This window comes from Oncorhynchus keta, chromosome 24 (assembly GCF_023373465.1).
Source record: "Oncorhynchus keta strain PuntledgeMale-10-30-2019 chromosome 24, Oket_V2, whole genome shotgun sequence".
Taxonomy (NCBI): Eukaryota; Metazoa; Chordata; class Actinopteri; order Salmoniformes; family Salmonidae; genus Oncorhynchus; species Oncorhynchus keta.
The window spans coordinates 22,039,449-22,061,948 of record NC_068444.1 but is presented as its reverse complement, the minus strand read 5'-3'; the positions used below and the strand labels follow the sequence as shown (position 1 = coordinate 22,061,948).

At 55.0% G+C, this 22,500-nt stretch overlaps 1 protein-coding gene across 2 annotated transcripts in view; it reads right to left on the bottom strand.

The window, feature by feature from the left end:
• The window catches only part of LOC118357701 (fibulin-7), a 103,336-nt gene that overhangs the window by 35,721 nt on the left and 45,115 nt on the right, over positions 1-22,500 (bottom strand). The window contains exons 4-6 of one of the 2 annotated variants that reach the window (XM_052477969.1): positions 3,055-3,180; positions 2,530-2,736; positions 1,427-1,564 (exon numbers count right to left, since the gene is read on the bottom strand). In XM_052477969.1, coding sequence (XP_052333929.1) covers positions 1,427-1,564; positions 2,530-2,736; positions 3,055-3,180 — 471 coding nt within the window. The remainder of the gene's footprint in view (positions 1-1,426; positions 1,565-2,529; positions 2,737-3,054; positions 3,181-22,500) is intronic. The other variant, XM_052477970.1, reaches the window with a different exon arrangement.

Here is a 22,500-nt window from a genome sequence, read left to right as displayed (position 1 = left end):
CTCGCTTTTATTTATTTAAAAAAAAATGTTTACAGGGACAGTGCACATTAATCAACGTTTCAGTAAAAGTGCCGGTTTTAGCCAGCCGGCTAATTTTCAACCGCAGTCCCTGGGCAGGTTATTAAAAACAATTATAGACAATAGCAACATAGAACAAGCAAAACATAGCAACATAGGACAAGCAAGACATAGCATACAGACAGAGCAATATAGGACAAGCAAGATGTAGCATACAGACAGAGCAACATAGAACAAAAAGCAGCAAGACAGCCCTTCCCCCCTCCATCCCTCTATCCCCTCCTACCCACCCTTCCCCCTTCATCCCCTCCTATCCCCCCTTCCCCCTCCATCCCCTCCTACCCTCCCTTCCCTCCCTTCCCTCTATCCCCTCCTACCCACCCTTCCCCCTCTATCCCCTCCATCCCTCTATCCCCTCCTACCCCCCCTTCCCCCCTCCATCCCTCTATCCCCTCCATCTACTCTATCCCCTCCTACCCACCCTTCCCCCTCTATCCCTCCATCCCCTCCTACCCACCCTTCCCCCCTCCATTCCTCTATCCCCTCCATCCCCTCCTACCCACCCTTCCCCCTCCATCCACTCCATCCCCTCCTACCCACCCTTCCCCCCTCCATCCCTCTATCCCCTCCATCCCCTCCTACCCACCCTTCCCCCCTCCATCCCTCTATCCCCTCCTACCCTCCCTTCCCCTGATCCCCTCCTACCCACCATTCCCCCTCCATCCACTCCATCCCCCTCACCCCCTCCTACCCACCCTTCCCCCGATCGCTGCAGCTGTACATAGTCTATAGGTAAATAGCTCACCCTTTTTCACCTACCTCATTCCCATACTGTTTTTATACTGTTTTTATTTATTTACTTTTCTGCTCTTTTGCACACCAATATCTCTACCTGTACATGCCCATCTGATCATTTATCACTCCAGTGTTAATCTGCAAAATTGTATTATTCGCCTACCTCCTCATGCCTTTTGCACACATTGTATATAGACTGCCCATTTTTTTCTACTGTGTTATTGACTTGCTAATTGTTTACTCCATGTGTAACGCTGTGTTGTCTGTTCACACTGCTATGCTTTATCTTGGCCAGGTCGCAGTTGCAAATGAGAACTTGTTCTCAACTAGCCTACCTGGTTAAATAAAGGTGAAATAATTTTTTTTTTTTTAAATCCCCTCCTACCCACCCTTCCCCCTCCATCCCCTCCTACCCACCCTTCCCCCCTCCATCCCTCTATCCCCTCCATCCCCTCCTACCCACACTTCCCCCTCCATCACTCTATCCCCTCCTACCCACCCTTCCCCCCTCCATCCCTCTATCCCCTCCATCCCCTCCTACCCACCCTTCCCCCCTCCATCCCTCTATCCCCTCCATCCTATCCTCCCACTCTCCTACCCTCCTGTCACTCACCCTCACAGCTCCTTCCATCAGGCAGCAGCTTGTAGCCTCTGGGACAGGAGCATTGGTATGAGCCTGGGACGTTGACACACTCATACACACACAGCTTGCCTCCCTGGTCCAGCCGGTACACCTCACACTCGTTCACATCTGGGAGGAGAGAGAGACGAGGGGGGAGAGTGGTTTTATTTAACCCCTGAAGTTTTCTGAGCAAAAAACAACAACATTTATTTATTTTCATGGTTGGACATAAAATACTGTAAAACACCAGAAAATCAGCTCAAAGTGATTTTAATTTTGGATTTCTGTTCCCAAGTATTCCCATACATAATAGAGATACGTGATTGTAAAAAATGCAAGCAAGGTCTGAAATTATTGTTTTAGTCAAATATTATATATCAGTCTACAAATGACTTGTAATTATGTTCCAGCCCCCTGACCATCCCCTCATGAAAAAAATGGCCCGAGGCTGAATGTAGTTGATGATCCCTTCCCTAGAGTCATACATTTACAAGGATTGAGACAGGAATACAGGATAGAAGGATAGAAAGAGAGGAATAGGTGGAAGGATAGGGAGGGATACAGTAGGTAGAAGGATTTGAGCTGAAGGGCAAGAGGCCCTCTGTCCAATCTCTCATCTGTCTGGCTGTCTGGGATGGGGTAAGGATAGAGTTGTTTAATGCCTAATTAAGAGTTAGGGGCCAATAACATGACATCTCTGCAACAGCACAAGAGATGGAAATGGGTGCTCCAGGGTCTAGACACATAAACTATGGACATTGCAGCCATGTCAAGCAGCAGACCTGGGTTCAAACAGTATTTGCTATCTTCAAATAGGAAGGTGGAGATATCGCCACCATATTGCTTATAACTATCCAATCCTCTCAGATCCTAACTAGTTAGTGGGTAGGGGCTAGATGCTAGGGGTTGTTTCTGGAAAAGGCCAGTCTTTCCCTGGCAGATGGAGTTGTCCGAGGTACCATTCATATGAAACACAGCATCACAGCGTTGGGCTCTGTCCACTTTGGCATACCCTGATTAAACCAGATTGAACCAAACTAACTAGGCTAACATAACCAAACTAACCAAGCTAGATCACTGTCTGACTGTCTCACCCTGGCAGATGCTGTTGTCCGAGGTGCCACTCATGTGAAAGCCAGCGTCACAGCTGCAGTGTTGGGCTCTGTCCACCTTGGCACAGCGGGGTCGTCGGCTAAACGCAGGGTCGTTCATGACGCTCCACTCAGGTGGCGCTGAACGCGACAGAGGGAGAGGGAGGAGCTTAAACTTCGCCCGGCGGCCCGGAGAGGGCCTGTGCACCACTGGACGACGCAACCACAACCACGCACAAAAAGCACAGGCACAAATACAACCACAGCACAACCACAACCCAACCATGCAGACGTACATGACAATACATGGACAAACAACAAAGACAAGGACATACACGTATCAAGGACTTGACAACACATACACAGACATAACACAACACATACAACAATGCACAGATATCCACAAATACAGTATGTACAACAGAACATCATATGTGAGATAGCAACAAATGGCAATGTCATGCAATTGTCTCTAGGTTCTATGTCCTATGGTAGGGTCTTAGGTGTATGAAGTCTGGTACCACTGACCTGTCTGTGTCTGGTGCTGACAGCTGGATCCACTCCAGCTCTGTGGACAGGTGCACTTGTATTGGTTGACTCCCTCTACACAGGTCCCTCCGTTCTGGCATGGGTTACTGGAGCACTCACTCACATCTATGAACATAAGGGAGAGGTGAAAGAATGAAAGATTTCCCTGACCAAGATGGCTGACCTGTAGTCACAATTCTAGTGTTCTATTTAATTCTGTGGTTGACACTGTTCTAAATAGATACATCATGTCTCACACATGAATGAGCATACTGTTAGCTCTCTACTTATCTTAGTCCCATCTAGGGGCTGTAGGTGTGCTCTCTGTCCAGGGGATGGGTGATACCTAATACAGCAGATTTAGACCAGACTAACCTGGCAGCATCGTTTACAGACAGAGGAAAATTCATTCCTTTCCCCGTCAATACTCCCCTTCAGGTCTCCAGCCTCACTGTTCAAAGTGCTTGAAATGAGACATGAAATGTTTCAGTCCTGATTCATACTGTATAAAGAAGTGTTGTTGTTTGAGCTAAATGGACTTGCACAGATGGGGAATGGATGGATGGTGATTTGTTTTTGTCAAATGAGCATGATGAACAAAGTTCTCCAGAGACCGTTAGCATGGTTTTATTAGCATTATGGTTTTAATGGTTTTATAATGGTTTTAGTTCTTGTAGAATTGTAATGTTAGGAGCCACATGCCTTTCACTGCCTTTCACAGAGTCTGTGTTTATGTACTTGCTTATAACAAGTGAAAAACTCCCTAGAAGAGGTCTGTACTGATTTTGTAAGGAGAAAAGGTTATTCTTCAAACATGGAAACTTATTCCATTGCAACAAAAATGCTTCTTCAATTGGCTGCAGAGTGGACAATGTTATCATTGGAAATGAGAAGAAAGCTGTCTGTCTCTTGAGAGTAGTGGATCTATCACGGGATTAAGAATAACACACACACACACACACACACACACACACACACACACACACACACACACACACACACACACACACACACACACACACACACACACACACACACACACACACCCTACTCTACCCTCATCCCCCCTCCCTATATCCACCATCACCTCTCTCTGAATTGGTGGATTGATTGGAGCAGGAGTACTGGGGGTCTGACACATTTTTGTGGATCCTTTGTTTCGAACTTTCAGAGGCAGGCCCATTCATCCCGGGTGCTACACCAAAAGGTTGATGCCGGAGACGAGGGAACAGAAGACTCAGGCAGCGAGCAAACCATCAACATTCAGTTCCTGGACAATAAAGTAGATGCGCTCAGGGCGAGCATCTCCTTCCAGAGAGACATAAGGGACTGTTACATACTCTTGATTTCTTTCTTTTTGTGCGTGTTTACTTGTTTGATATTTTACTGCATTGTTACGAGCTAGTAACATAAGCATTTCGCTGCACCCGCTCTAACATCTTCTAAACTGTGTACCTCGAACAATAAACTTTGATTAGATTTTTCTTCTGCTAGGAGGAGGAATAACACACATACACATCCCATTCAGGGTGACCTTGTTTGAGCTGGAGCAGCCCCTGAAAGCCAGGCTGAAAGGGAGAAGGCAGCCCATCCCGTGAGCCCGCCGGCTGGCCAACTAAAGGGGTACCAAGCCACACATAAACAGATAAGGGGATGAGAAGAAAAGGCCCATTCTTCATCGTGGCTGGAGCTCAGAGCCCTCACTGAATGAACCCCTCGTTAAAGTGGCAATAAAGGACACAGAAAACACCTGTACTAGACTGCATTCCAGAGGGGGCACATTCCCCGAATCCCCTTCCCCTCTCTGTGTTGGTGCTATTCCCCCATAATAACGACTACGTCACAAATGGCATTATATTCAATTTTGACCAGGGCCCATAAGAAGTGCACAACACAGATAATATGATGTAATTTGGGATGCAGTCCAGGATTGGCAGCAGGGCTACTGTAAGATTACTAGCCCCTTCTATTTTTTTCTGTTCCTCTCTTCAGTCTCTTTGTCCAGGGGTTCCAGAAGGCAGAGGTTAAGTTCATCCATGCTGTTCCTCTCTTCAGTCTCTTTGTCCAGGGGTTCCAGAAGGCAGAGGTTAAGTTCATCCATGCTGTTCCTCTCTTCAGTCTCTTTGTCCAGGGGTTCCAGAAGGCAGATGTTAAGTTCATCCATGCTGTTCCTCTCTTCAGTCTCTTTGTCCAGGGGTTCCAGAAGGCAGAGGTTAAGTTCATCCATGCTGTTCCTTTCTTCAGTCTCTTTGTCCAGGGGTTCCAGAAGGCAGAGGTTAAGTTCATCCATGCTGTTCCTCTCTTCAGTCTCTTTGTCCAGGGGTTCCAGAAGGCAGATGTTAAGTTCATCCATGCTGTTCCTCTCTTCAGTCTCTTTGTCCAGGGGTTCCAGAAGGCAGAGGTTAAGTTCATCCATGCTGTTCCTCTCTTCAATCTCTTTGTCCAGGGGTTCCAGAAGGCAGAGGTTAAGTTCATCCATGATGTTCCTCTCTTCAGTCTCTTTGTCCAGGGGTTCCAGAAGGCAGAGGTTAAGTTCATCCATGCTGTTCCTCTGTTCAGTCTCTTTGTCCAGGGGTTCCAGAAGGGAGATTTTAAGTTAATCCATGCTGTTCCTCTCTTCAGTCTCTTTGTCTAGGGGTTCCAGAAGGCAGAGGTTAAGTCCATCCATGCTGTTCCTTTCTTCAGTCTCTTTGTCTAGGGGTTCCAGAAGGGAGATTTTAAGTTAATCCATGCTGTTCCTCTCTTCAGTCTCTTTGTCTAGGGGTTCCAGAAGGCAGAGGTTAAGTCCATCCATGCTGTTCCTTTCTTCAGTCTCTTTGTCTAGGGGTTCCAGAAGGGAGATTTTTAAGTTCATCCATGCTGTTCCTCTCTTCAGTCTCTTTGTCCAGGGGTTCCAGAAGGCAGATGTTAAGTCCATCCATGCTGTTCCTCTCTTCAGTCTCTTTGTCCAGGGGTTCCAGAAGGCAGATGTTAAGTTCATCCAAGCTGTTCCTTTCTTCAGTCTCTTTGTCTAGGGGTTCCAGAAGGGAGATTTTAAGTTCATCCATGATGTTCCTCTCTTCAGTCTCTTTGTCCAGGGGTTCCAGAAGGCAGATGTTAAGTTCATCCATGCTGTTCCTCTCTTCAGTCTCTTTGTCCAGGGGTTCCAGAAGGCAGATGTTAAGTTCATCCATGCTGTTCCTCTCTTCAGTCTCTTTGTCCAGGGGTTGCAGAAGGCAGAGGTTAAGTTCATCCATGCTGTTCCTCTCTTCAGTCTCTTTGTCCAGGGGTTCCAGAAGGCAGAGGTTAAGTTCATCCATGCTGTTCCTCTCTTCAGTCTCTTTGACCAGGGGTTCCAGAAGGCAGAGGTTCAGTTCATCCATGCTGTTCCTCTCTTCAGTCTCTTTGTCCAGGGGTTCCAGAAGGCAGAGGTTAAGTTCATCCATGCTGTTCCTCTCTTCAGTCTCTTTGTCCAGGGGTTGCAGAAGGCAGAGGTTAAGTTCATCCATGCTGTTCCTCTCTTCAGTCTCTTTGTCCAGGGGTTCCAGAAGGCAGAGGTTAAGTTCATCCATGCTGTTCCTCTCTTCAGTCTCTTTGACCAGGGGTTCCAGAAGGCAGAGGTTCAGTTCATCCATGCTGTTCCTTTCTTCAGTCTCTTTGTCTAGGGGTTCCAGAAGGGAGATTTTAAGTTCATCCATGCTGTCCTCTCTTCAGTCTCTTTGTCCAGGGGTTCCAGAAGGCAGAGGTTAAGTTCATCCATGCTGTTCCTCTCTTCAGTCTCTTTGTCCAGGGGTTCCAGAAGGCAGATGTTAAGTTCATCCATGCTGTTCCTCTCTTCAGTCTCTTTGTCCAGGGGTTCCAGAAGGCAGATGTTAAGTTCATCCATGCTGTTCCTCTCTTCAGTCTCTTTGTCCAGGGGTTCCAGAAGGCAGAGGTTAAGTTCATCCATGCTGTTCCTCTCTTCAGTCTCTTTGTCCAGGGGTTCCAGAAGGCAGAGGTTAAGTTCATCCATGCTGTTCCTTTCTTGAGTCTCTTTGTCTAGGGGTTCCAGAAGGGAGATTTTAAGTTCATCCATGATGTTCCTCTCTTCAGTCTCTTTGTCCAGGGGTTCCAGAAGGCAGAGGTTAAGTTCATCCATGCTGTTCCTCTCTTCAGTCTCTTTGACCAGGGGTTCCAGAAGGCAGAAGTTCAGTTCATCCATGCTGTTCCTCTCTTCAGTCTCTTTGTCCAGGGGTTCCAGAAGGCAGAGGTTAAGTTCATCCATGCTGTTCCTCTCTTCAATCTCTTTGTCCAGGGGTTCCAGAAGGCAGAGGTTCAGTTCATCCATGCTGTTCCTCTTTTCAGTCTCTTTGTCCAGGGGTTCCAGAAGGCAGAGGTTCAGTTCATCCATGATGTTCCTCTCTTCAGTCTCTTTGTCCAGGGGTTCCAGAAGGCAGAGGTTAAGTTCATCCATGATGTTCCTCTCTTCAGTCTCTTTGTCCAGGGGTTCCAGAAGGCAGATGTTAAGTTCATCCATGATGTTCCTCTCTTCAGTCTCTTTGTCCAGGGGTTCAAGAAGGCAGAGGGTTAAGTTCATCCATGCGGTTCCTCTCTTCAATCTCTTTGTCCAGGGGTTCCAGAAGGCAGATGTTAAGTTCATCCATGCTGTTCCTACTTCCGTCTCTTTGTCCAGGGGTTCCAGAAGGCAGAGGTTAAGTTCATCCATGCTGTTCCTCTCTTCAGTCTCTTTGTCCAGGGGTTCCAGAAGGCAGAGGTTAAGTTCATCCATGCTGTTCCTCTCTTCAGTCTCTTTGTCCAGGGGTTCCAGAAGGCAGATGTTAAGTTCATCCATGCTGTTCCTCTCTTCAGTCTCTTTGTCCAGGGTTTCCAGAAGGCAGATGTTAAGTTCATCCATGCTGTTCCTCTCTTCAGTCTCTTTGTCCAGGGGTTCCAGAAGGCAGATGTTAAGTTCATCCATGCTGTTCCTCTCTTCAGTCTCTTTGTCCAGGGTTTCCAGAAGGCAGATGTTAAGTTCATCCATGCTGTTCCTTTCTTCAGTCTCTTTGTCCAGGGTTTCCAGAAGGCAGATGTTAAGTTCATCCATGCTGTTCCTCTCTTCAGTCTCTTTGTCCAGTGGTTCCAGAAGGCAGAGGTTCAGTTCATCCATGCTGTTCCTCTCTTCAGTCTCTTTGTCCAGGGGTTCCAGAAGGCAGATGTTAAGTTCATCCATGCTGTTCCTCTCTTCAGTCTCTTTTTCCAGGGGTTCCAGAAGGCAGATGTTAAGTTAATCCATGCTGCACTCCTATATTTCATTACAGCACCACGGCCCATGGTCTAATAGCAGCAACTATGTTAAGCATGCTATTGATGGCTCACATCTCTGCCAGCCCGGCCATCGCTACTGGCACTAGCCGAGACATTCCAATGTGCATTCCAAATGGCACCCTATTCACATAGGTCTCTGGTCAAATGTAGTGCACTAAATAGGGAATAGGGGGCCATTCGAGACACATCCGAATTGGTACAGTCAGTTCAGTCAATTTGTGCTTAGGTCTCAAAGGAGACGGCGATGTTGATGTTTAAAACAACCAGGAAAAGACCCAACTTGCACAATATCATCTCTGTGGATGGGTTCTAAAGGGGTAGTCCTGTACATATATAAGACGTCTAATTTTAGAGTTTGGCTTTAAAAAAACACTATTGAGAGAGAGAGGATAAAAAATGTCAAATATGTGGAAAATGAGTTTAAAAATATCCCAGGGAGTGAAATAGGTCTATACATCTGTACCTGTTCTGTGGTCAGGTGGCCCCGGGGAAGGCAAATAAACGCCATGGGATTAGGAGAGGAGTCAAAATACAGTTAACCCTCAGAAGCAAAGACCTACCTCTTTCCCTCTCATTTTCTCTCTCCCTCTCCCTCTAGCTCTCACTCTATATAGCACTCTCGTTCAAAATACAGTTAGCCCACAGAGCTAAAGACCCAGAGACTCTGCCCTCCTTCTATCCTTATTTCTCATTCCCTCTCTCTCCCTCTATCTATCCCTTCCCTCTATCTATCCCTCTCACTCTCTCTCCCTCTATCTATCCCTCTCACTCTCTCTCCCTCTATCTATCCCTCTCACTCTATCTATCCCTCTCCCTATCTCTCCCTCTATCTATCCCTCTCACTCTCTCTCCCTCTATCTATCCCTCTCCCTATCTCTATCTCTCCCTCTATCTCTCCCTCTCCCTATCTCTATCTCTCCCTCTATCTCTCCCTCTCCCTATCTCTATCTCTCCCTCTATCTATCCCTCTCCCTATCTCTATTTCTCCCTCTATCTATCCCTCTCCCTATCTCTATCTCTCCCTCTATCTCTCCCTCTCCCTATCTCTATCTCTCCCTCTATCTCTCCCTCTCCCTATCTCTATCTCTCCCTCTATCTATCCCTCTCCCTATCTCTATTTCTCCCTCTATCTATCCCTCTCCCTATCTCTATCTCTCCCTCTATCTATCCCTCTCACTCTCTCTCCCTCTATCTATCCCTCTCCCTATCTCTATCTCTCCCTCTATCTATCCCTCTCACTCTCTCTCCCTCTATCTATCCCTCTCACTCTCTCTCCCTCTAACTATCCCTCTCCATCTCTCTCCCTCTATATATCCCTCTCCCTCCCTCTCTATCCCTCTCCCTCCCTCCCTCTATCCATCCCTCTCCCTCGCTCTCTCTCCCTTTCTCTCCCTTTCTCTCTCTCACTCTCTCTCCCTCTATCTATCTCTCTATCTCTCCCTTTCTCTCCCTCTCCATTCCCCCTTTCTACCTCTCTCTCTCTCTCTATCTATCCCTCTCTCTCTTTCTATCTCTCTCCCTCTCTCTCTCCCTCTCTCTCTCTCTCTCTCTCTCTCTCTCTCTCTCTCCCTCTCTCTCTCTCTATCTCTCTCTCTCCCTCTCTCTCCCTCTCTCTATCTATCCCTCTCCCTCTCTCGATCTATCTCTCTCCCTCTCTCTCTCCCCCTCTCTCTCTCTCTCTCCCTTTCTCTCCCTCTCCATTCCCTCTCCCTCTCTCTCTCCCCCTCTCTATCTATCCCTCTCTCTCTTTCTATCTCTCTCCCTCTCTATCTCTCTTTCTATTCCTCTCCCTCTTATAGGTCAGGTATTTTTCACTCTACACATTTTCCCTCTCTTCTCTCTCTTTTTCTGTTTTTCTCTCTCCTTTTCTCTCCTTGTCTTTCTCCCCCTCTAACCCTCCATCTCTTCCCCTTTCTTTCCTCATATTCTCTTCCTCTATAACGCTCTCTCTCTTTTCCTCTCTCCCCTTGTCTTTCTCCCCCCTCTATCCCTCCATCTCTTCCCCTTTCTTTCCTCATATTCTCTTCCTCTATAACGCTCTCTCTCTTTTCCTCTCTCCCCTTGTCTTTCTCCCCCTCTAACCCTCCATCTCTTCCCCTTGTCTTTCTCCCCCCTCTATCCCTCCATCTCTTCCCCTTTCTTTCCTCATATTCTCTTCCTCTATAACGCTCTCTCTCTTTTCCTCTCTCTTTTTCTCCCTCTCTCTCCCTCCGTCATCAATCTTTACAGGTCTACAGGCCCCTCTGTCTGAACAGACTCCTCTAGATTCTAGAACAACAAAGGGTCTGGGTTGCAGATGCCAGATTTCTGCCCAGTAGTGTTCAGTCAGAGCAGTTCCTTACTGGAATCTCTGTCTGTTAACTCTTCAGTCTGTCTCAATGTATTTATTATTTGCTCAACTCTGAGTAGTTGAGGGTGCACTGTCTGGCACAACCCAATAATTAATGCAGGGCTGGGTTAATTTCATTAGGTAGCATATGAAAGAAAACAGACTGAAACAGAGAGGGACTACCTGGAATTGTCCAATGAAAAACTCATTTTCGTGGTTAAACATTTTTCGTGGTTAAACATTTTACATGACATGCCCCAAAGAACACGGCCTAGATTTAGTTTTAGCCAACTGTTTTTGTAGCCACTGCAGCCACAGTTATATCAGAAAATCTTCATAGGTCAAATTGTGAAGAACAGGATAGGAGTTTAAAGTGATAGTGATGTCAGTAGTAAAAGCTAACCACTAACAGGTGTATGGATGGATCGCCACTGTGCAGACACATACTTTGGAAACACAGCTTCAATACACCACCGCACTCTAATATAACATTAGCACGTGTTAAACATTCCTCCTTACTCTTTATTAATTAAACACCCCATCCCCTCTCTCTGCTGCCCTCTCTGCTGCCCTCTCTGCTGGCCTCTCTGCTGCCCTCTGCTGCCCTCTCTGCTGCCCTCTTTGACCCCATCTCTGCTGCCCTCTCTGCTGCCCTCTTTGTCCCCATCTCTGCTGCCCTCTCTGCTGCCCTCTCTGTCCCCCTCTCTGCTGCCCTCTCTGTCCCCCTCTCTACTGCCCTCTCTGTCCCCCTCTCTGTCCCCCTCTCTGCTGCCCTCTTTGTCCCCTCTCTGTCCCCCTCTCTGTCCCCCTCTCTGCTGCCCTCTCTGTCGCCCTCTCTGTCCCCCTCTCTGCTGCCCTCTCTGTCCCTTCCTCTGTCGCCCTCTCTGTCCCCCTCTCTGCTGCCCTCTCTGCTGCCCTCTTTGTCCCCTCTCTGTCCCCCTCTCTGTCCCCCTCTCTGATGTCCTCTCTGCTGCCCTCTCTGCTGCCCTCTCTGTCCCCCTCTCTGCTGCCCTCTTTGTCCCCATCTCTGCTGCCCTCTCTGTCCCCCTCTCTGCTGCCCTCTCTGTCCCCCTCTCTGCTGCCCTCTCTGTCCCCCTCTCTGCTGCCCTCTCTGTCCCCCTCTCTGTCGCCCTCTCTGTCCCCCCTCTCTGCTGCCCTCTCTGCTGCCCTCTTTGTCCCCTCTCTGTCCCCCTCTCTGTCCCCCTCTCGGTCCCTTCCTCTTTCCCCCTCTCTGTCCTTTCCTCTGTCCCGCTCTCTGTCCCCCTCTCTGCTGCCCTCTCTGTCCCTTCCTCTGTCCCCCTCTCTGTCCCCCTCTCTGCTGCCCTCTCTGCTGCCCTCTTTGTCCCCTCTCTGTCCCCCTCTCGGTCCTTCCTCTTTCCCCCTCTCTGTCCTTTCCTCTGTCCCCCTCTCTGTCCCCCTCTCTGCTGCCCTCTCTGTCCCTTCCTCTGTCCCCCTCTCTGTCCCCCTCTCTGCTGCCCTCTCTGCTGCCCTCTTTGTCCCCTCTCTGTCCCCCTCTCGGTCCCTTCCTCTTTCCCCCTCTCTGTCCTTTCCTCTGTCCCCCTCTCTGCTGCCCTCTCTGTCCTTTCCTCTGTCCCCCTCTCTGTCCCCCTCTCTGCTGCCCTCTCTGTCCCCCTCTCTGTCCCCCTCTCTGCTGCCCTCTCTGTCCCCCTCTCTGCTGCCCTCTCTGTCCCCCTCTCTGCTACCCTCTCTGTCACCCTCTCTGCTACCCTCTCTGTCACCCTCTCTGCTGCCCTCTCTGTCCCCCTCTCTGCTGCCCTCTCTGTCCCCCTCTCTGCTGCCCTCTCTGTCACCCTCTCTGCTGCCCTCTCTGTCACCCTCTCTGCTGCCCTCTCTGTCCCTTCCTCTGTCCCCCTCTCTGTCCCCCCGCTCTCCTGCCCTCTCTGTCCCTTCCTCTGTCCCCCTCTCTGCTGCCCTCTCTGTCCCCCTCTCTGCTGCCCTCTCTGTCCCATCTCTGTCGCCCTCTCTGTCCCCCTCTCTGTCGCCCTCTCTGTCCCCCTCTCTGCTGCCCTCTCTGTCCCCTCTCTGCTGCCCTCTCTGTCCCTTCCTCTGTCCCCCTCTCTGCTGCCCTCTCTGTCGCCCTCTCTGTCCCCCTCTCTGTCCCCCTCTCTGCTGCCCTCTCTGTCCCCCTCTTTGCTGCCCTCTCTGTCCCCCTCTCTGTCGCCCTCTCTGTCCCCCTCTCTGTCCCTTCCTCTGCCCCCCTCTTTGCTGCCCTCTCTGTCCCCCTCTCTGCTGCCCTCTCTGTCCCCCTCTCTGCTGCCCTCTCTGTCGCCCTCTCTGTCCCCCTCTCTGTCGCCCTCTCTGTCCCCCTCTCTGTCCTTCCTCTGCCCCCTCTTTTGCTGCCCTCTCTGTCCCCCTCTCTGCTGCCCTCTCTGTCCCCCTCTCTGCTGCACTCTCTGTCCCCCTCTCTGCCCCTCTCTGTCCCCCTCTCTGCTGCCCTCTCTGTCGCCTCTCTGTCCCCCTCTCTGCTGCCCTCTCTGTCCCCTCTCTGCTGCCCTCTCTGTCCCTTCCTCTGTCCCCCTCTCTGTCCCCCTCTCTGCTGCCCTCTCTGTCCCCCTCTCTGTCGCCCTCTCTGTCGCCCTCTCTGTCCCTTCCTCTGTCCCCCTCTCTGTCCCCCTCTCTGTCCCCCTCTCTGCTGCCCTCTCTGTAAGCCCTCTCTGTCCCCTCTGCTGCCCTCTCTGTCCCCCTCTCTGTCCCCCTCTCTGTCCCCCTCTCTGCTGCCCTCTCTGTCCCCCTCTCTGTCCCCCTCTCTGTCGCCCTCTCTGTCACCCTCTCTGTCCCCCTCTCTGCTGCCCTCTCTGTCGCCGTCTCTGTCCCCCTCTCTGTCCCCCTCTCTGTCCCCCTCTCTGTCCCCCTCTCTGTTACCCTCTCTGTCGCCCTCTCTGTCGCCCTCTCTGTCGCCCTCTCTGTCCCCCTCTCTGTCCCCCTCTCTGTCCCTTCCTCTGCCCCCCTCTTTGCTGCCCTCTCTGTCCCCCTCTCTGCTGCCCTCTCTGTCCCCCTCTCTGCTGCCCTCTCTGTCCCCTCCCTCTCTGTCCCCCTCTCTGTCTCTCTGTCCCCCTCTCTGTCCCTTCCTCTGCCCCCTCTTTGCTGCCCTCTCTGTCCCCCTCTCTGCCCTCTCTGTCCCCTCTCTGCTGCACTCTCTGTCCCCCTCTCTGCTGCCCTCTCTGTCGCCCTCTCTGTCCCCCTCTCTGTCGCCCTCTCTGTCCCCCTCTCTGCTGCCCTCTCTGTCCCCTCTCTGCTGCCCTCTCTGTCCTTCCTCTGTCCCCCTCTGCTGCCCTCTCTGTCGCCCTCTCTGTCCCCCTCTCTGCTGCCCTCTCTGTCGCCCTCTCTGTCCCCCTCTCTGCTGCCTCTCTGTCCCCCTCTCTGCTGCCCTCTCTGTCCTTCCTCTGTCCCCCTCTCTGTCCCCCTCTCTGTCCCCCTGTCTGCTGCCCTCTCTGTCCCCCTCTCTGTCGCCCTCTCTGCTGCCCTCTCTGTCCCTTCCTCTGTCCCCCTCTCTGTCCCCCTCTCTGTCCCCCTCTGCTGCCCTCTCTGTCGCCCTCTGTCCCCTCTCTGCTGCCCTCTCTGTCCCCCTCTCTGTCCCCCTCTCTGTCCCCCTCTCTGCTGCCCTCTCTGTCCCCCTCTCTGTCCCCCTCTCTGTCGCCCTCTCTGTCCCCCTCTCTGTCCCCCTCTCTGCTGCCCTCTCTGTCCCCCTCTCTGTCCCCCTCTCTGTCCCCCTCTCTGTCCCCCTCTCTGCTGCCCTCTCTGTCGCCCTCTCTGTCGCCCTCTCTGTCCCCCTCTCTGTCCCCCTCTCTGTCCCTTCCTCTGCCCCCTCTTTGCTGCCTCTCTGTCCCCCTCTCTGCTGCCCTCTCTGTCACCCTCTCTGCTGCCCTCTCTCTGTCGCCCTCTCTGTCCCCCTCTCTGTCGCCCTCTCTGTCCCCCTCTCTGTCCTTCCTCTGCCCCCTCTTTGCTGCCCTCTCTGTCCCCCTCTCTGCTGCCCTCTCTGTGCCCCTCTCTGCTGCCCTCTCTGTCCCCCTCTCTGCTGCCCTCTCTGTCGCCCTCTCTGTCCCCCTCTCTGTCGCCTCTCTGTCCCCCTCTCTGCTGCCCTCTGTCCCCTCTCTGCTGCCCTCTCTGTCCCTTCCTCTGTCCCCCTCTCTGCTGCCCTCTCTGTCGCCCTCTCTGTCCCCCTCTCTGCTGACCTCTCTGTCGCCCTCTCTGTCGCCCTCTCTGTCCCCCTCTCTGTCCCTTCCTCTGCCCCCTCTCTTTGCTGCCCTCTCTGTCCCCCTCTCTGCTGCCCTCTCTGTCCCCCTCTCTGCTGCCCTCTCTGTCCCCCTCTCTGCTGCCCTCTCTGTCCCCCTCTCTGCTGCCCTCTCTGTCCCCCTCTCTGTCCCCCTCTCTGTCGCCCTCTCTGTCCCCCTCTCTGCTGCTCTCTCTGTCCCTTCCTCTGTCCCCCTCTCTGCTGCCCTCTCTGTCGCCCTCTCTGTCCCCCTCTCTGTCCCCCTCTCTGTCCCCCTCTCTGCTGCCCTCTCTGTCCCCCTCTCTGCTGCCCTCTCTGTCCCCCTCTTTGCTGCCCTCTCTGTCCCCCTCTTTGCTGCCCTCTCTGTCCCCCTCTCTGTCACCCTCTCTGTCCCCCTCTCTGTCCCTTCCTCTGCCCCCCTCTTTGCTGCCCTCTCTGTCCCCCTCTCTGTCCCCCTCTCTGCTGCCCTCTCTGTCCCCCTCTCTGTGTCGCCCTCTCTGTCCCTTCCTCTGCCCCCTCTTTGCTGCCCTCTCTGTCCCCCTCTCTGCTGCCCTCTCTGTCCCCCTCTCTGTCCCCCTCTCTGTCACCCTCTCTGCTGCCCTCTCTGTCCCCCTCTCTGCTGTCCTCTCTGTCCCTTCCTCTGTCCCCCTCTCTATCCCTTCCTCTTTCCCCCTCTCTGTCCCTTCCTCTATCCCCCTCTCTGCTGCCCTCTCTGTCCCTTCCTCTGTCCCCCTCTCTGTCCCCCTCTCTGTCCCCCTCTCTGCTGCCTTCTCTGTCCCTTCCTCTGTCCCCCTCTCTGCTGCCCTCTCTGTCCCTTCCTCTGTCCCCCTCTCTGTCCCCCTCTCTGTCCCCCTCTCTGCTGCCTTCTCTGTCCCTTCCTCTGTCCCCCTCTCTGCTGCCCTCTCTGTCCCCCTCTCTGTCCCTTCCTCTGTCCCTTCCTCTGTCCCCCTCTCTGTCCCTTCTTCTGTCCCTTCCTCTGTCCCCTTCTCTGTCCCCCTCTCTGTCCCTTCCTCTGTCCCCCTCTCTGTCCCTTCCTCTGCCCCCCTCTCTGCCCCCCTCTCTATTCCTTCTTCTGCCCCCTCTCTGTCCCCCTCTCTGTCCCTTCCTCTGCCCCCTCTCTGTCCTTCCTCTGCCCCCCTCTCTCTGTCCTTCCTCTGCCCCTCTCTGCCCCCTCTCTATTCCTTCTTCTGTCCCTCTCTGTCCCCCTCTCTGTCCCCCTCTCTGCTGCCCTCTCTGTCCCTTCCTCTGTCCTTCCTCTGTCCCCCTCTCTGCTGCCCTCCCTGTCCTTCCTCTGTCCCCCTCTCTGCTGCACTCTCTGTCCTTCCTCTGTCCCCTCTCTGTCCCCCTCTCTGTCCCTTCCTCTGTCCCCTCTCTGTCCTTCCTCTGTCCCCCTCTTTGTCCCTTCCGCTGTCCCCCTCTCTGCTGCCCTCTCTGTCCCCCTCTCTGTTCCAACTCGGTCCCCCTCTCTGTCCCTTCCTCTGTCCCCCTCTCTGTCCCTTCCTCTGTCCCCCTCTCTGCCCCCTCTCTGTCCCTTCCTCTGTCCCCCTCTCTGTCCCTTCCTCTGCCCCCCTCTTTGCTGCCCTCTCTGTCCCCCTCTCTGTTCCTTCTTCTGTCCCCTCTCTGTCCCTTCCTCTGTCCCCCTCTCTGTCCCTTCCTCTGTCCCCCTCTCTGTTCCTTCTTCTGTCCCCTCTCTGTCCCTTCCTCTGTCCCCTCTCTGTCCCTTCCTCTGTCCCCCTCTCTGTCCCTTCCTCTGTCCCCCTCTCTGCTGCCCTCCCTGTCCCTTCCTCTGTCACCCTCTCTGCTGCACTCTCTGTCCCTTCCTCTGTCCCCCTCTCTGTCCCCCTCTCTGTCCCTTCCTCTGTCCCCCTCTCTGTCCCTTCCTCTGTCCCCCTCTTTGTCCCTTCCGCTGTCCCCCTCTTTGCTGCCCTCTCTGTCCCCCTCTCTGTCGCCCTCTCTGTCCCCCTCTCTGTCCCTTCCTCTGCCCCCCTCTTTGCTGCCCTCTCTGTCCCCCTCTCTGCTGCCCTCTCTGTCCCCCTCTCTGCTGCCCTCTCTGTCGCCCTCTCTGTCCCCCTCTCTGTCGCCCTCTCTGTCCCCCTCTCTGTCCCTTCCTCTGCCCCCCTCTTTGCTGCCCTCTCTGTCCCCCTCTCTGCTGCCCTCTCTGTCCCCCTCTCTGCTGCCCTCTCTGTCCCCCTCTCTGCTGCCCTCTCTGTCGCCCTCTCTGTCCCCCTCTCTGCTGCCCTCTCTGTCCCCTCTCTGCTGCCCTCTCTGTCCCTTCCTCTGTCCCCCTCTCTGTCCCCCTCTCTGTCCCCCTCTCTGCTGCCCTCTCTGTCCCCCTCTCTGTCGCCCTCTCTGTCCCTTCCTCTGTCCCCCTCTCTGTCCCCCTCTCTGTCCCCCTCTCTGCTGCCCTCTCTGTCGCCCTCTCTGTTGCCCTCTCTGTCCCTTCCTCTGTCCCCCTCTCTGTCCCCCTCTCTGTCCCCCTCTCTGCTGCCCTCTCTGTCCCCCTCTCTGTCGCCCTCTCTGTCACCCTCTCTGTCCCTTCCTCTGCCCCCCTCTCTGCTGCCCTCTCTGTCGCCCTCTCTGTCGCCCTCTCTGTCCCCCTCTCTGTCCCCCTCTCTGTCCTTCCTCTGCCCCCCTCTTTGCTGCCCTCTCTGTCCCCCTCTCTGCTGCCCTCTCTGTCCCCCTCTCTGCTGCCCTCTCTGTCGCCCTCTCTGTCCCCCTCTCTGTCGCCCTCTCTGTCCCCCTCTCTGTCCCTTCCTCTGCCCCCCTCTTTGCTGCCCTCTCTGTCCCCCTCTCTGCTGCCCTCTCTGTCCCCCTCTCTGCTGCCCTCTCTGTCCCCTCTCTGCTGCCCTCTCTGTTGCCCTCTCTGTCCCCCTCTCTGTCGCCCTCTCTGTCCCCCTCTCTGCTGCCCTCTCTGTCCCCTCTCTGCTGCCCTCTCTGTCCCTTCATCTGTCCCCCTCTCTGCTGCCCTCTCTGTCGCCCTCTCTGTCCCCCTCTCTGCTGACCTCTCTGTCGCCCTCTCTGTCCCCCTCTCTGTCGCCCTCTCTCTCCCCCTCTCTGTCCCCTTCCTCTGCCCCCCTCTTTGCTGCCCTCTCTGTCCCCCTCTCTCTCTGCTGCCCTCTCTGTCCCCCTCTCTGCTGCCCTCTCTGTCCCCCTCTCTGCTGCCCTCTCTGTCGCCCTCTCTGTCCCCCTCTCTGTCGCCCTCTCTGTCCCCCTCTCTGCTGCTCTCTCTGTCCCTTCCTCTGTCCCCCTCTCTGCTGCCCTCTCTGTCGCCCTCCCTGTCCCCCTCTCTGTCCCCCTCTCTGCTGCCCTCTCTGTCCCCCTCTCTGCTGCCCTCTCTGTCCCCCTCTTTGCTGCCCTCTCTGTCCCCCTCTCTGTCACCCTCTCTGTCCCCCTCTCTGTCCCTTCCTCTGCCCCCCTCTTTGCTGCCCTCTCTGTCCCCCTCTCTGCTGCCCTCTCTGTCCCCCTCTCTGTCGCCCTCTCTGTCCCTTCCTCTGCCCCCCTCTTTGCTGCCCTCTGTCCCCCTCTCTGCTGCCCTCTCTGTCCCCCTCTCTGTCCCCCTCTCTGCTGCCCTCTCTGTCCCCCTCTTTGCTGCCCTCTCTGTCCCCCTCTTTGCTGCCCTCTCTGTCCCCCTCTCTGTCGCCCTCTCTGTCCCCCTCTCTGTCCCTTCCTCTGCCCCCCTCTTTGCTGCCCTCTCTGTCCCCCTCTCTGCTGCCCTCTCTGTCGCCCTCTCTGTCCCCCTCTTTGCTGCCCTCTCTGTCCCCCTCTCTGTCACCCTCTCTGCTGCCCTCTCTGTCCCCCTCTCTGCTGTCCTCTCTGTCCCTTCCTCTGTCCCCCTCTCTGTCCCTTCCTCTTTCCCCCTCTCTGTCCCTTCCTCTATCCCCCTCTCTGCTGCCCTCTCTGTCCCTTCCTCTGTCCCCCTCTCTGTCCCCCTCTCTGTCCCCCTCTCTGCTGCCTTCTCTGTCCCTTCCTCTGTCCCCCTCTCTGCCCTCTCTGTCCTTCCTCTGTCCCCCTCTCTGTCCCCCTCTCTGTCCCCCTCTCTGCTGCCTTCTCTGTCCCTTCCTCTGTCCCCCTCTCTGTCCCCCTCTCTGTCCCTTCCTCTGTCCCTTCCTCTGTCCCCCTCTCTGTCCCTTCTTCTGTCCCTTCCTCTGTCCCCTTCTCTGTCCCCCTCTCTGTCCCTTCCTCTGCCCCCCTCTCTGTCCCTTCCTCTGCCCCCCTCTCTGTCCCTTCCTCTGCCCCCTCTCTGCCCCCCTCTCTATTCCTTCTTCTGTCCCCTCTCTGTCCCCCTCTCTGTCCCCCTCTCTGCTGCCCTCTCTGTCCCTTCCTCTGTCCCTTCCTCTGTCCCCCTCTCTGCTGCCCTCCCTGTCCCTTCCTCTGTCCCCCTCTCTGCTGCACTCTCTGTCCCTTCCTCTGTCCCCCTCTCTGTCCCCCTCTCTGTCCCTTCCTCTGTCCCCCTCTCTGTCCCCCTCTTTGTCCCTTCCGCTGTCCCCCTCTCTGCTGCCCTCTCTGTTCCAACTCGGTCCCCCTCTCTGTCCTTCCTCTGTCCCCCTCTCTGTCCCTTCCTCTGTCCCCCTCTCTGCCCCCCTCTCTGTCCCTTCCTCTGTCCCCCTCTCTGTCCCTTCCTCTGCCCCCCTCTTTGCTGCCCTCTCTGTCCCCCTCTCTGTTCCTTCTTCTGTCCCCTCTCTGTCCCTTCCTCTGTCCCCCTCTCTGTCCCTTCCTCTGTCCCCCTCTCTGTTCCTTCTTCTGTCCCCTCTCTGTCCCTTCCTCTGTCCCCTCTCTGTCCTTTCCTCTGTCCCCCTCTCTGTCCTTCCTTTGTCCCCCTCTCTGTTCCTTCTTCTGTCCCCTCTCTGTCCCTTCCTCTGTCCCCCTCTCTGTCCCTTCCTCTGTCCCCCTCTCTGTTCCTTCTTCTGTCCCCTCTCTGTCCCTTCCTCTGTCCCCTCTCTGTCCCTTCCTCTGTCCCCCTCTCTGTCCCCCTCTCTGCTGCCCTCTCTGTCGCCCTCTCTGTCCCTTCTTCTGTCCCCTCTCTGTCGCCCTCTCTGTCCCCCTCTCTGCTGCCCTCTCTGTCCCTTCCTCTGTCCCCCTCTCTGTCCCTTCCTCTGGCCCCCTCTCTGTCCCCCTCTCTGTCGCCCTCTCTGCTGCCCTCTCTGTCCCCCTCTCTGCTGCCCTCTCTGTCCCCCTCTTTGTCCCCCTCTCTGTCCCTTCCTCTGTCCTCCTCTCTGTCCCCCTCTCTGTCCCCCTCTCTGTTCCTTCTTCTGTCCCCTCTCTGTCCCCCTCTCTGCTGCCCTCTCTGTCTCCCTCTCTGTCCCCCTCTCTGTTCCCCTCTCTGCTGCCCTCTCTGTCCCTTCCTCTGTCCCTTCCTCTGTCCTCCTCTCTGCTGCCCTCCCTGTCCCTTCCTCTGTCCCCCTCTCTGCTGCCCTCTCTGTCCCTTCCTCTGTCCCCCTCTCTTCTGTCCTCTCTGTCCCCCTCTCTGTCCCTTCCTCTGTCCCCCTCTCTGTCCCTTCCTCTGCCCCCCTCTTTGCTGCCCTCTCTGTCCCCCTCTCTGTTCCTTATTCTGTCCCCTTCTCTGTTCCTTATTCTGTCCCCTCTCTGTGAGCCCTCTCTGTCGCCCTCTCTGTCGCCCTCTCTGTCCCCCTCTCTGCTGCCCTCTCTGTCCCCCTCTCTGTCCCTTCCTCTGTCACTTCCTCTGTCCCCCTCTCTGTCCCTTCTTCTGTCCCTTCCTCTGTCCCCCTCTCTGTCCCCCTCTCTGTCCCTTCCTCTGCCCCCCTCTCTGCCCCCTCTCTATTCCTTCTTCTGCCCCCTCTCTGTCCCCCTCTCTGTCCCTTCCTCTGCCCCCCTCTCTGTCCCTTCCTCTGCCCCCCTCTCTGTCCCTTCCTCTGCCCCCTCTCTGCCCCCTCTCTATTCCTTCTTCTGTCCCCTCTCTGTCCCCCTCTCTGTCCCCCTCTCTGCTGCCCTCTCTGTCCCTTCCTCTGTCCCTTCCTCTGTCCCCCTCTCTGCTGCCCTCCCTGTCCCTTCCTCTGTCCCCCTCTCTGCTGCACTCTCTGTCCCTTCCTCTGTCCCCCTCTCTGTCCCCCTCTCTGTCCCTTCCTCTGTCCCCCTCTCTGTCCCTTCCTCTGTCCCCCTCTTTGTCCCTTCCGCTGTCCCCCTCTCTGCTGCCCTCTCTGTCCCCCTCTCTGTTCCAACTCGGTCCCCCTCTCTGTCCCTTCCTCTGTCCCCCTCTCTGTCCCTTCCTCTGTCCCCCTCTCTGCCCCCCTCTCTGTCCCTTCCTCTGTCCCCCTCTCTGTCCCTTCCTCTGCCCCCCTCTTTGCTGCCCTCTCTGTCCCCCTCTCTGTTCCTTCTTCTGTCCCCTCTCTGTCCCTTCCTCTGTCCCCCTCTCTGTTCCTTCTTCTGTCCCCTCTCTGTCCCTTCCTCTGTCCCCCTCTCTGTCCCTTCCTCTGTCCCCCTCTCTGTCCCCCTCTCTGTCCCCCTCTCTGTCCCTTCCTCTGCCCCCCTCTTTGCTGCCCTCTCTGTCCCCCTCTCTGTTCCTTATTCTGTCCCCCTCTCTGTTCCTTATTCTGTCCCCTCTCTGTTGCCCTCTCTGTCGCCCTCTCTGTCGCCCTCTCTGTCGCCCTCTCTGTCCCCCTCTCTGCTGCCCTCTCTGTTCCCATCTCTGCTGCCCTCTCTGTCCCTTCCTCTGTCCCTTCCTCTGTCCTCTTCTCTGCTGCCCTCCCTGTCCCTTCCTCTGTCCCCCTCTCTGCTGCCCTCTCTGTCCCTTCCTCTGTCCCCCCTCTGTCTCTTCCTCTGTCCCCTTCTCTGTCCCTTCCTCTGTCCCCCTGTCTGTCCCTTCCTCTCTCCCCCTCTGTCCCTTCCTCTGTCCCCCTCTCTGTCCCTTCTTATGTCCCTTCCTCTCTCCCCCTCTGTCCCTTCCTCTGTCCCTTCCTCTGTCCCCCCCTACGTCCCTTCCTCTGTCTCCCTCACTGTCCCCACTCTGTCCCCCTCTTTGCCGCCCTCTCTGTCTCTTCCTCTGTCCCTTCCTCTCTCCCCCTCTGTCCCTTCCTCTGTCCCCCCCTACGTCCCTTCCTCTGTCTCCCTCTCTGTCCCCTTCTCTGTCCCCCACTCTGTCCCCCTCTTTGCCGCCCTTTCTGTCCCCTCTGCCCACCCCCCCTCTCTGCCCCCCCTCGGACTGCTGATAAAAGGTATTTACAGTACATTCCAGTGCGTTGTGAAGACAGAGTCCATGGCAGCAGCACTAGTGAATAACAACAGGAGAAGAGGAGTAGTGTGACCTTTACAATTTACAGTGACTGGCTGATGTGAACTCAAGTCATTTTAAAGAGGAACATTTGTGTAGGAAATAGCAAAACTGCAATGTAATGTGTGAGATGGGCTCTGGTTTCAGGTGGACAGACAGACAGTGGACAGACATTGGACAGACACATTGAAACATTGTTCCTAACTTAATGTCAAATAAAGATATGGTGGTGTAATGTGTGCAGGTCCCATCTCTTCAAGTTTTCCTCAGCCCTGCACCACCTAAAGGGATGTGTGTTTGACTATATTGCCCATTTGGACAGACAGACAGACAGACAGACGGACGGACGGACGGACGGACGGACGGGCGGGCGGGCGG